The sequence below is a fragment of the Amphibalanus amphitrite genome, unplaced genomic scaffold (assembly GCF_019059575.1).
Source record: "Amphibalanus amphitrite isolate SeventyFive unplaced genomic scaffold, NRLGWU_Aamphi_draft 000407F_arrow, whole genome shotgun sequence".
Lineage (NCBI taxonomy): Eukaryota > Metazoa > Arthropoda > Thecostraca > Balanomorpha > Balanidae > Amphibalanus > Amphibalanus amphitrite.
In genome coordinates, this window is record NW_024881901.1 from 301,114 (window position 1) to 317,930 (window position 16,817).

Genomic DNA, 16,817 nt, shown 5'->3' on the forward strand with positions numbered 1-16,817 from the left:
GACCGGCTAGCGCCGCTTCCTACGTGCTCCCTCTGACACAATGTTTTGTCCCTTCGGTAGGCCATCAAGACGGTGCTGGAGATGCCGCTGAACCTGGTGGTGGTCTCCCCGGCGCACACGCCCAACTGGGACCTGGTATCGGACCTGGTCAACCACGTCGGACGCACCTACCGCTCGGCCAAACAGTGCCGGCTCCGCTTCGAAATGGTAGTGCAGCCGCGCGAGGAGGGCAAGCTCGTCTACGATCCCAGTCCCAAGAAGATGAAGAAACACAAAATGGGTCCTGGCAAGCTGAATCTCCCGACGGCCAAGGCGGGCCGGCCGCTGCGCACATCCCAGCTGGCCATGCAGGACAAGAACCAGGCTTTCAGCCAGCTGCTGATCTCCCGCTTTGAGAGCATGAAGTCGATCGCCAACAAGCGGGCGCCGACGACGCGTCCGGCGCTGCTGTCTCCGGCCAACCGGAACCCCAAGCACGCGGCGGTGCTGGCCGAGTCGGGCGTCAACTACGACTCTCCGCTCACACCCGTCGAGGTGGCCGCCAATCGGGCGTCGCGCATCGCCAAGGAGAAAAAGACGGTGAGTGGCTGTCATGTCTTGTCCATTCTGCCGTCGGGAGGAAAAAAGCCGTAAGTCACATTTTTATCGATTTTTCGTTTTTGATATCGTTGGAAAGCTCTTTTCATGATGCGTTTAATGGTACTGCTCAAACGTGTGTACATTCAAAAATGAAAATATTATATATAATATAAAAATTCAAAAACGGATTTGTTACATCAGGGATAGCAAAACACGCAGGAAGAAAGCCGTATCCTTAAATTCGGCAGATACGGCATTTATACAAAATTTCAAACAAAGAATGTGGAACTGATAAGTCAGGAAGAAAGCCGTATCTTGTAGATACGGCTTTTATTTGATGGTGGCCTGTGAAATATGAGCCGAATCGTTGGTCCAGGCAGTTTGGAAGAAAGCCGTATCTACTCATTTAGCATGACTTCGGCATATCCTGGGCGGAACAGTTGAACGTTTACACAAATATGCTACGTGATCGTAGCAATATGTGACCATTTATAGGGGAATTTTAATTGAAATAAAATAGGGAGTGAACTTGAAAAGTTTGAAGCCAACAGAACTTTGCCAGCTCGGTGGTGTCAGCAGGGTGCCGGCGCCGGGCATTCAGTATTTTGATGTGCTAACACTGCTAACCAGCCGGGACCGCCAGTATTATCCGACCGTTCTTTTCCCCAGCTTCGTTTAAAATTCCAATAACAAAAAATACCCGACCTAGTCCCCCATGATTAATTTGGCCTCCCTGTCCCCACCCCACCCCACAACCAAAATAGCATCATGTTAAGTTCGACCCGGTTATCATCATAGACATGCAGCTCGTAGCCGGCACGCTTAGTACGACGACCTACAATCTTTGTCGTAAAACCGTTGAAGATATAGTTGAATACCGTGAAAGGTCGATTGCTATTGCCAACCTCGTCACATTCATTGTGATAATTGTGACCACGCCCATGTATCTTTGGGACCGTCATTCCCTGTCACTTCCATTCCGGGTCAATGACTTTACCGTCTTCTTTCCGGCTCCCTCATACCCACGATGCTCAGTCATATTGGAAATTTAGGCTACCTTGTAGCGTAGCACCCACACAAGCCCAACATTGTCATATTCTACGGGCAGCTGCCCAGAGCCTACCAGCACAGCTGTGGCCGGTGGAGGATGCAGCAAGGCGTACTGAATAGCCCTCTGCTCTGTTGCAGTAGGCGCTATAATCAGAGCCCTGTGAATACGAGTGCACATTGGGGGGCCTTTGAGGGTGCGCCCTCTAAAGGGCGTTCCCGCAGACGTGTGGAGCTCTCAGCAGTCTAGCGATCTCCGACAATGAGGCGGCATTTGCTTACACCCTCAGCCACGGCACAGTGCTGTTGCCCTAGATGTTTCGCACAGGCTTTGTAGATGCAGTTTCTTTACGGGAATTCCTGAAGTTCTTACACTATCCTCTATTTTGGTTCAGGAGCCGGGCGGTTCTGTGCTTGTAGCTGCGCACCACGTGACTTAACAGCGTCCCTTTTCCGGGAACCTTGTGTCCAGCTAATCAGCAACATTCCCACTCATCGTCTCTTGCCCCCTTAAAGTGCTTTGAGGTCTGCAGATCGACGATGGGAGACTACACTATCTCGGTTCTCTCGACATTGTCGCCGTGGCTTCGGCGCAGCGGCAGACCGGCACACTCATCTCTCCGAATATATCGATGGCTCAGAATTAACTCTGGAGTCCAGTGTAATCGAAAATTGAAGCACCGTACAAAGACAGCATTCTTGATTCCCCTTGTCGGTTGCAGGCACGTAGCCAGGATTTTGCTCAGGGAGGGGCCACAGGTCGCGGCCTAGTGTCGTGCCCCTCCAGAAAAGGAAAACTCCTCGGATTTGGCCCACTATCTTTTGGGGTGTGGTGCAGCTGTGGTTATTTTTTTTTTTTAAGTTTTATTTTATTTCTTTTCGCGTTTAGAGGGGGGCATTGCCCCTGTGCCCCCCCCCCCTTGGCTACGTCCCTGGTCGGTTGGTCAAGCTGTCTTTTGATGGCACCCTGCGCAATCAGAATCCAAGAGCCTAAAGTTACGACAATAATGCGATTATGCATAATGATGTAGTTTAAAATGGGTATCATGTTTGTTTTTGTATCGAACGTTCAATTAAATATCTATACTTGAGAGCTGAAGCAGTGGAACGGAACCAGCAGCGGAACTGCTTTAGTACTTTTATGAACCAATACGCTGTCAATACAAATGCACCGATGATACTGCTTTTTGACAACAATATGATCAAACAAAAATGGCGATACGGCTTTATTCCCGATCGGTTATTCAATGTATCAGACATACGGCTTTTTTCATGACAGTATTGCAGACGGTGTCTCGTACGATGCGGCTTTCTTCCACGATACGGCTTTTTTCGTGAAAGAAAGATTCCGCAAACTCGGGGTTGAATTGGAAGCAAAAAAGTTTTTCGCCTTTTGCTTTTAGGTTAAAATAATTTCCCTTTTATAACCACTTTCATTGGATGTAAAATTTCTTTCCGATCACTGCAGTATGTTTTGTTTCGTTATTGAGCAAAGTTAACGAATTTTATAACAAAAAACGCGTTTTTGCCTCTCCTGAACAATTTTCAATTCGAAAAAGTGCCCCAGATACGGCTTTTTTCCTCCCGACGGCAGCATTGGCTGATAACATTTAACGTTGTTACGTATCCCTAGTGTGTATAATGTGACCAGTTTCTAAATTTAAAACGTGCCTGCGTTATTGTTCGTTTATTTCTGGGTTGAGCATTTTGTCACCCGCGTGTAAAACAATCCCCTCGTCCGTTTACAGGCGACCGCCGAGCAGCTGCAGCGGCTGCAGAAGGCGCAGCAGCAGGCGGCGGCCGCGGCGGCTGCTGCTGCGGCCGCTGCCGCCGCGGCCTCCAGCAGCGGCCTGGTGGCGACTCGGCAGCCGCTGGTGCCGGCGCGGGTCAGCGCCGTGGCTGTTACCTCAGCGGCGGCCGGCACCATCGTCTCCGTGTCGAGCCTGACGCCGGCCCAGGTGCAAGTGGCGCAGAGGTTCGTCTCCGGCGGACTGGTGGCCTCCTCGGCCGCCACCAAGGCCGGCATCGCCACCTCCATCCCCATCCAGACGCTGACGCAAAAGTCGCTGACGCCCAGCCAGCTGCAGGCGCTCAAGCAGCAGACGATGCTGCGTCAGAAGCTGACCACCCTGGAGCCGCTGAAGCGGCTGCAGGTGGCCACCACGGCGTCGGCGGCCGGCGGCGTCTCTGCGGGGGCCAGCGGCAGCGTCGCCGGCACGTCGACCGGTCTGACGACGAGCGGTGTGGCCGGCGCGGCCGGTACCTCGCAGAAGGTTCAGGTGGCCGTCACCTCACTGGGTACCTCGCTCGGCACCGTCACAGGCATGGCGGCCGTGCCCGTCACCCAGGCGCAGGCCCGCACCCAGGTGCGCATCCTCAAACAGGCGGCCGGCAAACAGATGGTGGCGGCGCGCACCATGACCGAGTCCGAGATGGCCGCCATTCTGAAGCAGAAGCCGCAGCTGTCGCACCAGATGCAGCCGGCCCAGCTGAACATGCCGCAGTTCCTGGCGCAGGTGCAGAGCGCGGCGGCGGCGCGCGGCGCCAGCGGCTCGTCATCACCGGCCACCAGCGGCGCCACGCAGACGGTCACCATCCCGGTGACGGCCATCAGCATGGCCGGCGTCACGCTGCCGCACATGCGAGCCGGCACGCCCGCCAAGGTGAGAACAGGGCTGCGAATCCTGTCGATGTCTTAATCGATGTTCAAGTAATTAAGCGCCATCTAAGTGTTTCTTGTCGACATGTCCACATGATGAGCGATGACGAGTCGTAGCGCGCTGCTTTACGTAACGCTGCTGCCGACGAGGCATTTGTCTGATAGCATCCCCTCCCGCACTGCTCCGACCAGCCGCCGTACAGCCGCTGACCGTCCTCTCCGCTCTCCCCGCCAGGTCACCACGTCCACGCACCAGCAGATCCGCCAGCTGGCGCTGTCCAAACAGCAGCTGATCACGCCGCAGCGCAAGCTGACCGCTCAGGCCACTCAGCTGGCCCAGGTGACTGGGAAGCGGGTGCCGACCCAGTTGTCGGCCGTGCAGATCGTCCAGGGCCAGAAGCAGCTGCCGACCACGGTCACCGTGCAGCAGATCCAGCAGGTGATGGGCCGCGACGTGATCAAGGTGCCGGCGTCGGGCGCGGCCGGCACGAGTGGCGCGCGCGCCTCGCCGCAGCAGCTGCAGGCGCGCGTGCTGCCCAGCTCGCACCACCCCATCAAGCAGACGATCCAGGTGGTGTCGGCCGGCAGTCCGTTCACGGGCAGCGCGGCCGGCGGCCTGGCGCGCCCCATCGCCACGCTGCAGCAGGGCCGGCCGGCGGCCGTGCAGCTGGTGCAGCCGGCGTCGCAGGCGGGCGGCGGGCAGACGGCGGCGGCGGCGACCACCTCTCAGCAGCAGCAGCAACAGCAGCAAAACAACCCCCAGCTGCAGCAGGTGAGAGCCCGATCGGGAGAATTACTGGCCTCCCTCTGAACAAGCCATGGTCGTCCGACGCTGGCGGCTGTGGTTCCAATAGTGGGACATAGAAACGACCTTTGTTAAAACCCATCTTTCTGTACTACCGTCAGACTGGTGGATCCTGACACTGGTAACAATCTCTGTTGATCATTTTTCATCCTATTTCGGGTCGTGGTATTTCCCACCGTACGGCAGATTTAAATAAACTTTGATTGGCGTTAATTTAAATGTCATCAATGGATATTTAATTAAATACCATGAAGGGGTTGTAAATGGTTAATCAAATGGTGGGCATTTAATTAAAAACGTTTTCCGTCGGACTCTTCGCATATTATTGTCTGATGTTGTAGATTCAATCACTATTACGCTGGCTTGTCCAACTGACTGACTTGTGTCCATTTGCTTGTTCCCCAGACGGCTACTGTGGCGCTGAGCCAGCTGAAGCCGCTGGTGTCTGCGGCGGCGGCGGTGGTGAGCGCCAGCGGCAGCGGCGCCGGCGCCGGCTCGCCGTCTGCGCTGCGCGGCTCTCCGTACACGATGCGGCTGCGCACCGTGTCGAGCACGGCCTCCACGCCGGACCGGCCGAGCCCGGCGTCCACGCCTCCGGCGCAGCCGCCGCCCGCCGACCCGGCCGCCTAGCGCGCCGCGCCCGTACACACACTGACGTACCCAGCTTTATATGTGTGGCCGCTAGAGGCGGCCGGCCCGCCGCGAGGATCGCGTCATATTCAGTGCTATTAGGTAGCGTGAGGTGTGCTCTGTCTGCCGTCGCGCCCGCCGGCACGTCTCCGTCCGGCGCGCGCGGCGCCCGTCTGGTGTCTCGGTGTTGGTTCAGTGTCCGCCGCCGTTGAGCGGTGCAGCATTCGCGGCCGTCCTCTTCGCGTCTTCAGGTGAGTTGTTCTTGTGATTTTTTTGGTATGCAAAATGGCGCAATGTTTAGCATATTGTGATGATCTTCATTTTACCTACATTCTCTGAGTGTTTTGATGTTATTGATTTCTGACGAACTATGCTTTCTGACTGCGATCTTTGTTCGCTGGTCGCTCTTCTGACGGACTCTCTGCGTCCCCTAGGTCTACTTCCCCCTATGAATGGAGGACCATCGTCTCCGTCGTTTTCCGCGCGCCTACGTCTGCTATCAGCAGCTGGCGGACGGGTGAGTGACAAACATGGGGCTCGAGTCTGCGGTGACTGCACTTTCGATCAGCGGCGCCGGCCGACCTGGCGGCGTCGCTTTTGCAAAGGTGCTAGATCGAATCACACGGCCAGCAGGTCTGCACGATATCCAGTGCAGCACCCTCTAGAACTGAGTGGACAAAGCGGTCTAACTAGAGGTATTCTTTGAAGCCAAGGTCATGCGTCAGTTGTATGTGTAAATCATTGTTTTTTTTCTTGCGTTTCAAGTTTTAGCGATCATCAAACGTTAGTGCGCTGAGACCCCGATTGTTTGTGCGGCCACTGTGGTGTCTGTTGTACGACTCATGTTTGATACTAACGGCAGTCTGTTCTGCCCTCGCAGGCACGTGCCAGCCGTGAGGACCGCGGCGGAAGACTGCCCGGTCCGAGCGCGCCGACCCGTCCCGCCCTGGTGAGTTCCAACGGGGTGAACGTTTTGCCCGGGTGGTCGCTAGGCACACTGGCGTGCTTCTATTATGACACGTTATTACTATGATGAGTAACCACTTACCTACATTCTCTGAGAGTATTTGATTACATAATTTCGGGCTGATATCGCTTCATCCGATGGTTATGAAAATCGTGGAAGTGGCCTTGCCCTTATATTGCTCGTTTGTTTGCAGGTGCCTGACAACAACATCCGCCCGAACAGCTAGTTTGTCCGAGCTTGTCTATACTGGCGGTATTAACGCTGCCTTACAATTAAGAGCAGGTGAGAATTGTAACGTCGTTTTATGTAAATTGCTTTGTGGGGCTTGGATACCGTTAGTCTTCGTTAAGACGTGATGAACTATCATTTTACCTACATTCTCTGAGCGTGTTTGATTACACCCTTTATCTGACGTTACTGTGTACACGATAGCATGATTGTCTGTGTACCAACTATTTTGCTCATGAATGCCATCTGTTCCAGGCAGGCGGCATTGGGAACGGAGGGTCCCCGTGTCCGTTGGAGTAGAATTGCTCCTGTTTTACTTCAGATTGGCCTGCTTAATCAGGTGCGTGACCGTGTGATATTGCGTTGCTCTCATTTTTAGTTATTTCTATGATGATCTTCATGTTACCTACATTCTCTGAGTAGTTCTGATGTTAACTATGTCTGATGTTTGTCAGCTGATGCTGGGGGAAAGACTTGACGGGATGCGTAGTTAATACTAAGTCTTTCTTCCTCTGGTGTTTGCAGACTGGAAAGCAGGATGTGCGCCTCCGCTAATGGATGTTAGCATCTGTCGCTTCCTGATAGCTCGTGTCAACGGTGTCCAGCTGCGGACAGACTGGTGAGTAAAGGACCAATGTGGCGCTAACATTTGTTGTGACGGAAAATATCATGGTGTCATGCACTTTCGATCAGTGGCGCCGGCCGGCCTGGCGGCGCCGCTTTTGCAAAGGTGCTAGATTAAATCACACGGCCAGCAGGTCTGCACGATATCCAGTGCGGCACCCTCTAGAACTGAGTGGACATTTGTGTTTATATGACTCATTGAATATTCAAAACACGAGTCCGGGATAACATACATGTCCTGATGTGTACTCGATGGAAGCCGAGAGCACTTATAAACGCTAGTATTGGTCCAACAAACATGACCCGACTGTGGCCGAACGCAGCTGGCAGCTGCATTAGTAGGGTGACCGGTTTTGCAAAAAGTTTCGAAAAGTTTTGCTCCCCAGGTCTAATCTAACGTATTTGAGGGTGCTGATCACGAATCCGGCGGAAAAATATGAAATTCGAATTTTTTTTGACCGCCCCGGCTCTGAATATTTCCGGTTTTCTCAATTTTTGCATGTTTTTGAATAATATGATGAATGTAATGAAAAAATATTAACAATGTATCGTTAAATGCATGTACCAGTCGATTCGGCATACAGCGGCGTCGAAATCGGCACGCCGCCTGCTTCACCGGCCTCGCAGGAAAGCATAAGGCTCGGAAGGTTTACCCGACTCTCCATAGATGGCGCTGGCGTAGCCGCCCGCCGGCCGGTCGTTGCCGTGCCGTTCACAGCCCCGGCGGTCACTTGCGACCGTCGTGGTCGTTATGCTACGTCTATCAAAGCACGACAGAAATGTTCACTTCATTTTTATGTTACTTCAGACACATTTTAGACCTAATGTTGAATTGGATAAATGACTATCGTGCATTGGCGAAATAGTGGAGTGCGCTCGGGAGCCATTTACAATAGCGAGGAACGTATAGGTGGATTGATCTGAGTAACACATGACACTGCGTTCACTGTTGATATGAAGTTTATTCACACTATGTAGTCGGGTGACATGAGAACAAAGTGACTAACATACCTTGTGTACGACACATGGATGAAGCTAATGCTACTTTTTTCATTTTGTTTCGGTAGGCCCGTTTGTTCAGAGCGTAGCCGTCCTGTCGGTCTGCGCCTGTTACAGCTGTGACTGATTCGGTGGTCAGCTTTACAGCCCTTTCGGTGGATTGGGTATGGCAGGGGACCCCCGTTTTAAGGGGAGTCTGTAGAAAGTCGCGCAACTCATCCTCGCTCATGTGTCGTACACAAGGGGGCTCAATGTCTCGGCCCTCGTCAACCGCTCGCTGCACGTTAACCAGTTCCATATAGTTGTTCGCTTGAACGTTAATTTCCGGCAGCCGGAAGTGCCGAATGGGCTGCTGCTGTGGCGGTGGGGGTGGCAGCTTTGGCGGCGGTCGTGGCGGCGGTGCCGGCGGTGGCGGCGGTGCCGGCGGTGGCGGTGGTGGTGGTGGCCGCCGCCTCTGTCGCCGCTGCTTCTGCTGTGGCGGGGGCGGGAACGGCGGCTGCTCCTGTCGCTGCCCTTTTTGACGAATGCTCTGGATTATGCGGACTGCATCTGCCCTAATGCCATGATTTTCATCGCCGAACATGGCGAGCAGCACATTTTCCTCATGAGCCATGTAAGCATTCCTCTCGACGCTACTTTGCATGCACGCCAGCGACTCGCCAGTGAAGTTCAGCCGCTGGCGGCGCAGCTGCTGGCACACGTGAGAGGGTGCATACACCACGTCCGATTTCTGTTTGATGCAAATTATACCGGGCACATACACACAAACTATGTATCGTGCCAGCAGGCACAGCTCGTCAGAGGGCTGCTCTACCGACATGTAATACCGGCGCCGCCCCGCCGCCGACGCCACAACAGCAGCAGCGGCGTCTGAAACGGCGGCGGCCATCACCACCACCACCACCACCACCACCACCACCACCACCACCACCACCACCACCACCACCACCACCACCACCACCGCCGGCACCGCCGCCACGACCGCCGCCAAAGCTGCCACCACCACCGCCACAGCAGCAGCCCATTCGGCACTTCCGGCTGCCGGAAATTAACGTTCAAGCGAACAACTATATGGAACTAGTTAACGTGCAGCGAGCGATTGACGAGGGCCGAGACATTGAGCCCCCTTGTGTACGACACATGAGCGAGGATGAGTTGCGCGACTTTCTACAGACTCCCCTTAAAACGGGGGTCCCCTGCCATACCCAATCCACCGAAAGGGCTGTAAAGCTGACCACCGAATCAGTCACAGCTGTAACAGGCGCAGACCGACAGGACGGCTACGCTCTGAACAAACGGGCCTACCGAAACAAAATGAAAAAAGTAGCATTAGCTTCATCCATGTGTCGTACACAAGGTATGTTAGTCACTTTGTTCTCATGTCACCCGACTACATAGTGTGAATAAACTTCATATCAACAGTGAACGCAGTGTCATGTGTTACTCAGATCAATCCACCTATACGTTCCTCGCTATTGTAAATGGCTCCCGAGCGCACTCCACTATTTCGCCAATGCACGATAGTCATTTATCCAATTCAACATTAGGTCTAAAATGTGTCTGAAGTAACATAAAAATGAAGTGAGCATTTCTGTCGTGCTTTGATAGACGTAGCATAACGACCACGACGGTCGCAAGTGACCGCCGGGGCTGTGAACGGCACGGCAACGACCGGCCGGCGGGTGGCTACGCCAGCGCCATCTCTGGAGAGAATCGGGTAACTAACGCAAACCTTCCGAGCCTTATGCTTTCCTGCGAGGCCGGTGAAGCAGGCGGCGTGCCGATTTCGACGCCGCTGTATGCCGAATCGACTGGTACATGCATTTAGCGATACATTGTTAATATTTTTTCATTACATTCATCATATTATTCAAAAACATGCAAAAATTGAGAAAACCGGAAATATTCAAAGAGCTGGGGCGGTAAAAAAAAAATCGATTTTTATATTGTTTCCGCCGGATTCGTGATCAGCACCCCCAGATACGTTAGATTAGACCTGGGGAGCAAAACTTTTCGAAACTTTTTGCAAAACCGGTCACCCTACTGCATTAGCTACATTGTTCGTTTTCTAAAGACGGTCTCTGTTTACAGGGGCAGATATCGCGCTGTGATCACCCAGTTCCCCGACCGGTGGCTCATCCAGCACGACTGGTAAGTGACCCATCGACCACAGACAGGACGGGGAGGGCTGGGACGCGGCCGCCAGCCCGGGCTCACGGACCGCCCGCGCCGGCGCGCCGCCCGTCCCAGACAGCAGAAAATTGGCATGTCTTAGTTTCTTGGGTGGCTGGCCGTACGCCATCTAAGTAGGCGACTCGCTACATTCTTATGGTACCTATTCCACTGTCGCGTTTGTTGCGGGATTTGATGCATTTTTAATGTTTTCGTTTTCGTCCGTCAGCATAAGAAATTTGGACCGAACCTTAACTTTCCTTATGATGGATCAATCTCATAGTTTGCATGATTCTTCCTACAGGACAAGACGTAAATCTAATGGACCGGCTGCTGCATAAGCTAAAACATAACTGAAGACGTTCTCGCTGCAACATCTTTAACCAGCGGACACGATTGCCGTGCCCGCTCGAAGGCAACTCCGTTGTTATATGTAGCTGTTTTGACAGGACGTCTGGACAGCACCTGACGCCAGTGGACCAGACCAGGTTAGTAACACAGCGGAGTCCGTCAGAATACAGTGTAGATCCGCCGGAAATTACCGGTCCGGTCTGCTCATTGGCCGTGTTCGGTGACGACCGGCGGCACAGCAGGCGGTACAGCAGGCGGCCCCGTGTCGTCCGGTGTGCTCTGTGGGACGCGCTGCCGACGGGACCGCGGTGCCGGTCTTCGGCGCCGACTGGTCCCGTCGGCTCCCCATACACCGACAAAGTTTGCGGCGAAAAACAATTGTAACGATCTCTGTGTGGACGTTTTCAGTAACGCCGGATTGAGTAATGTTCATAATTTATATTTGTTTACGTGCAATGTGAGTAATGTTGATACTGTTTGCGGTCCCGCCAGTGTTATTGGCCGTGCATGCTGTGTTGTTTCGCCGGCTGACCTGTCTCCTTCCGTCCGGCAGACACCGAAACCGCCGACGGACGCCGGCTGCGGGACCGCGCCGCGGGCCGGCGGGCCGCGGCAGACAGACAAGTGGACCGCTCAGGTTGTACTGAGACGGGGCCCAGCCCTGCGACCCGTCCTCATCACTCACTCACTCATCGCTGACACCGTGCGCTCGCAGTCACATCAGCCCCGGCCGCGCCGCGGGCTCGCATCCCCTCAGCATCTCATCATCACCTCTCGCCCCCATGTGATCGATCCACTATTGTCACGTATTCGCATATTGCCGATCATTGTCACTGACGGTGCTCTACTATGAATAAACTCGTGTGTTATTGTACCCGTTGTCTGGCTGCTGAATGAGAGACGTTGATTATGTTGGAGGGTGATTCTGGACAATCGTATCAGCCACGCGGGAACATTTACAACGGAAGAAAATAACTGACGGCAGTACTGGCAGAAGCTCACATTTCAATGCTGAACACGTTTATGCGTAACACATGATTACACAAAACATCTCTGAATATATATTCCCAAACCGCTCCATGATATCGGCGATGACCACTGTCTGGGAATAGGTGTTTTGGATTGATCCCTTCACTTACCCTCCATTAAATTATATCACAGTCGGTTTAAGTTCCCACACATATCTGTGAGGAGGCATCCCATCACTGACTAGTGTGAGCGTCCGGCGGCCTGAGCACTTCCTCCAGCAGTCTGCGCTCGTCGGCCGTCAGCAGCGGGTGCCACATATCGACCATGAGCACCACGCGTGGCTCGCCGGCCTGCCCGCCGTGCCCGGCGTGGTGCAGGTGCGAGTCGTCAAACAGCAGGCACTGGTCGCGGGTCCAGGGGCGCTCCTCACCAGCCACCACCAGCCGACATCCGTCCGGTACCTCCAGACCTGACGGCGCCACGGGGAGGACGTCAGACGTCGAGAAACCAAACGAAAAGAATGTAGTTTATCATCGGGGGATAAATTAACACGTCGCAAGGCTATATGCGTAGTCTCTTAAAAGTACCAATACACGGTGTGACGTTTTTATTTACTGGGGCTTTAAACGCGCGCCGACTGCTAAGAGTATCTTGCACCGGTGCCATCAAGCCTGATCGAGGGAGGGCTGCTAGGCTGAGTCACCGAACCACTTGACCTGGGCGAGAAATGGAGATGTTGGGGAGAAAGTGGTGAGCGAGCGTCGAACCGATTTTAGTCGTTGGTCCACCGGTACCATATTTCCCCTGTATCGGTGCTTTCAAGAGATACTATACGGACAACAGAGTCAGACATAACGATTGCTTTAAACCTTTCATCAAGAAATCAACGCCCGTGTCCCTCAGTTCCGCTTACCGAGATGACACCGCACTCGCACGTTGGTGGGTCCTAGATGAGGCTCAATGCTGGTGCCCGGTTCCAGCACGGAGAAGCACACGTTTGAGAACACCGTGTGCCGCATCGCTCCGGCCAGGGAGTCGACGGAGGCGAGGGTGGCGGCGCACTCCCCGGGGCCCAGTCGACTGCGGCCCTGGTTCACCAGCCAGAACAGCCGCCACCGGCCGGCCGGACTCGAGTTGACACTCCAGCGGTGCGGCTGGTCGCGCGCCCACCGGTAGTCTGAGGCGATGCCGGCGGCAGCGAGCTGCAGCCGGCGCTGGTCGGCCTCGTGCGCGGTGTACCACCAGACGCGCTCAGAGAGTTCGGCGACCATCAGACGGCCGGCCGGTTCGCCTGCGCCGCCGGTCCGGCGCCACTCCGCCACAGCGCGGCGCACCCTGTCTGACACGAGCTGACCGGCAGCGGCGGCCTGCTCTAGCCGCGCCGCCGCCCGGTCCGCCGCGTCGGCGGCGCCGTGGCAGCGGGTACAGTCCAGCGAGCGGCACTGGTCAGGTGGCGGCGGCGCCGGCGCCGGTCTCAGCCGCCGCAGCAGCAGCACACAGACCAGGCCGGCGGCGAGCGTGACGCCGAGGGCCGCCCAGCCGGCCTCCAGCGAGTCCGGCAGTCGCCACTGCAGGTGGTCGCCGCAGCACGACTGCAGGTAGCTGTCCATCGGCTCTGGCAGATCGCGGTGGCTAAAAACAAAACCCAGACTCGATAAAACTACAAAGGGCCTTGCAATATAATGATGGTATTTTATATGACTGAACAGGTGGCTGAGGAGTTCCGTACTTCAATAATAAAAAGATTATGCATTGTTCTTATCCCAGATAGGCTACCTACTTAAGTACAGAAATTAAATAAAGGCATTGGGAATTTAACAGTGCAGCTTGCAAGCCACTTGACTAGTCTTGGGAATGGTGAAAAATGAAGTGATTTAATTTGCTTGATTGTTCACCAAAGCATCCCTTGCATTTCAGTCTTTCTTCCAAGTTATTTAATGGTGTTTACCACATGCCGAGATATCCCTTTAACATTAGCACGTGCATTTGGGAAATGGCTTCGGCCCGCCTCGGCTAATGTTGAAGGTATTTGGGAAACGATTCGGCCCTAGGGCTTTTTGATTTTCCCAGACAAAATTTTACTGAAATTTCAAAGAAGATATTTACGGATTGTGTGTTCACTAACAGCAACAGCAAAAGTAAATGACTGCGTGTTTACTTACTTTTGCTGTCAACGTAATTCAACTAAACAAGGTTATCGTTCCAATGCCAATGTATTTATTGCTGCAGAACATGGTCGGAATATTCATTATTTCTACATAATGCACGCAAAAAAAAAACGAACAATTTAAATGCATGAAGCATCTTAACGTGCCACAATGAAACATTTGATATTGTTCCAGCTGGGATCCAAGACGCGTTTGATTCAGCGTTTCACCCAATTTTCTGTTTTCCTCACGGTTTCCTCACTCCTGCTGGACTCCATATCTTTATTCTAACTTCTGGCGCTTCACCATCTTCATCCTCAGCTTTTTCAAACCCTAAATAAGGGGGAAGTTGAAATTTCATCTTTCATACTCAACGCAGCCCAATAATGAAAAACACAAAAAATAATCACGGTGACTACAAATATGAACATTGTACTAATATAATATTAACACAATATTAAGATCAAAGTGTAAAATATCAAATGAATATGATATTAACTGTTGCGCCGGTACGGCATGTGGTAAATCTCTTCCCAACCTTGGGCTGTGAAAATGCAGTTTTATTCACCTCGGTTTTTTGCTACGGACCTCGTGCCTACCGGCACTCGGTCCTCCGCACAAAAACCTCGGTGAATAAAACGCATTTTCCCAGCCCCGGTCGGGAATATATAAATACATTTGCTGGATTCAGCCCTCACTCTCTACATGGACCAAAAAAGGTCCATACCTATGCATTGGCATTGAATATCATCAGTTATCAGTTGGATATATCCGTCAATATGATAGCGACGACCAAAGCACAAGAAACTCAAACTCAGAAAAACTCAACTTTTGAGCATGGTTCAAAATATTACATAATGGACAGTCACAGTAGCGGACAGAAGTTTGATGAAATCAATGCACATCAATCAAATAAATATTTTTCAATGCAATTTCATCATTCCACAATTGCTTGACCCTTACCTAGTCTACATACAATTTTGCTCAGAAATTGTGAGTCGTGCACTGGCCTGGCCCACTCATAAGTTATTATAGCACTGTTGAAAGTTTAGCGTTCTGTGTTTCTGTCCACCCAGCAGCCCGTTAGGTACCACTGCATTATATGACTAAGACACAAAAATTGAATCTCCGGACCACAAACAATTAAAAGTATTTAAATACAATACACTACACACCTCCCACCCCCCTTCCGTTCTCTGCGCCATAGTTTGTCTTAAACGCCGCAAGCTGCCAACCGTGTTGTTGACAAATTATATATCATAAAGAGGTAAATGACGTCATTGATTTTGCATAAAACTTTTACAGTTTGCCAAATTTTGAATGGATCACTACTCTATTTTCAGAAAAAGTATCCTTATCTATTACTAATGATTTATCTTACGGATATTTCCATAGCAAACAAGAATTACTTTTTCCCAGGAACTCAAATTTATAGAGAAGTAGACTCGGTTTTGTATGACATTCGAGGTCACCATTGGTCAAAGTATTTCCTCAGTCTGTGTAAGGTCATATGCTAAATGCTTACTTTTATCTAGCCTTGCTTGCATTTTGTAAACAACATCACGTGTGTGTGTACTTACGTGTGTGCTACAGTCTACACGCAAGCTACACGGGAAAGAAAGGGCAAGGAAAGGGTCGTGTGGGTCGTGTGTGTATATAAATGTATATCTCACCAGTGCAGTACAATTGCAAACGGAGGCTGAGCGAGGATTTATGTGGGTTTGGGTGCATAACGCCCCCCAACCTATTACTGTTACCTATGTATGCAGTTGCACGTAGCGCGCAAGTAGCGCGATATATGCGCGATTATTGCGAGCGCAAATCAAAATCGAAACGTCAAATGATGTGGCTATTGTGCTCACAAACCCCGATCCTTGCCCCGATCGCACGGTGACGGGCCCAAGGCGGTCGCCCAACGCAAACGCCCGGGAGCGGTGCTTTTACCAGCCGATGACACGAGGTTGACACGAGCTTGAGGTGAGTTATGTCTTTGAAGCCTGAACTTTTTGTAAGTTACAGACTGATGTGTTCTTATCTTATGTGTTCAAACTGAAGCCCTATGCTTGTGGTAAAGCTTTGAGATAAAAAAACGTTTCAGTCGATTGTGTGAGCTAAATCAGTAACCGTGGCGTGCCATGCCATTATCGATAGTTGCCGGCCGTGCTGACTCAGGCAACTCCGCAATTGCATGCGACAAATCAGGCACATGTATCAAGCTCATCAGTGACGTGTTGCAACCGACGACCCGCTTACCTGCTCTTACTGTCGTGCATGCTCGCGATCCGACACCAACAATTTGAGTTTCCCGCCTGAGACTGAAGGTTAGTGCTCGGCAGTCAGCGGAGTCACTAATACTGTCTGTCTCCTTAGCCGACTGGCGACTGGTGTATGTTGACGGCCTAGTCGGAGCTGCTACAGCGCATTTTATCGGAAGGCGTGTCTTTTGGACGTTTCCTTTCCAGCCCCGGGGGCCGGGATGTGTTGCCGCTCCCGTCAGTCCGCAATATTGATATGCTGACTGTGCTATCGGTCGGCAGCCGACTCTGACTCCAGGCAGGAATGTCAACTCCGACTGCCCCCAACTCTGACTTCAACTCCGCAGCCCTGGCAGGTCTGCAGAGTCGATGGATTTCCCGTGAC

The 16,817-nt window shown here is 52.6% G+C and overlaps 2 protein-coding genes across 6 annotated transcripts in view; one reads left to right on the plus strand and one right to left on the minus strand.

The window, feature by feature from the left end:
• LOC122390735 (helicase domino-like) overlaps positions 1-5,861 on the plus strand; it is a 32,200-nt gene extending 26,339 nt beyond the window's left edge. For all 4 annotated transcript variants that reach the window (XM_043383954.1, XM_043383956.1, XM_043383957.1 and 1 more), the window contains 4 exons: positions 61-579; positions 3,375-4,289; positions 4,521-5,057; positions 5,496-5,861. In XM_043383954.1, coding sequence (XP_043239889.1) covers positions 61-579; positions 3,375-4,289; positions 4,521-5,057; positions 5,496-5,720 — 2,196 coding nt within the window. In that variant the 3' untranslated portion in view covers positions 5,721-5,861. The remainder of the gene's footprint in view (positions 1-60; positions 580-3,374; positions 4,290-4,520; positions 5,058-5,495) is intronic.
• Positions 5,862-12,064: 6,203 nt separating this feature from the next.
• On the minus strand, positions 12,065-15,387 carry LOC122390736 (aspartate beta-hydroxylase domain-containing protein 1-like). 2 transcript variants are annotated; one of them, XM_043383959.1, is made up of 3 exons: positions 15,141-15,387; positions 12,944-13,662; positions 12,065-12,499 (listed from the first exon to the last, which is right to left on the minus strand). In XM_043383959.1, exons 2-3 carry the CDS (start codon positions 13,638-13,640, stop codon positions 12,264-12,266), a joined length of 933 nt encoding a protein of 310 aa, XP_043239894.1. In that variant the 5' UTR covers positions 13,641-13,662; positions 15,141-15,387; the 3' UTR covers positions 12,065-12,263. The 2 variants fall into 2 exon arrangements, with proteins under 2 accessions (XP_043239894.1, XP_043239893.1); XM_043383958.1 differs by having other exon boundaries at positions 12,116-12,499; positions 15,154-15,351.
• Between the last annotated feature and the right edge of the window lie 1,430 nt (positions 15,388-16,817).

Excerpts from the sequence above, each read along its gene's own strand:
- LOC122390736 (XM_043383959.1), bottom strand. The coding sequence starts at position 13,640 with ATGGACAGCTACCTGCAGTCGTGCTGCGGCGACCACCTGCAGTGGCGA. Across the intron at positions 12,500-12,943 it reads GCGAGTGCGGTGTCATCTCG|GTCTGGAGGTACCGGACGGA; the intron begins GTAAGCGGAACT and ends TGGCGCCGTCAG.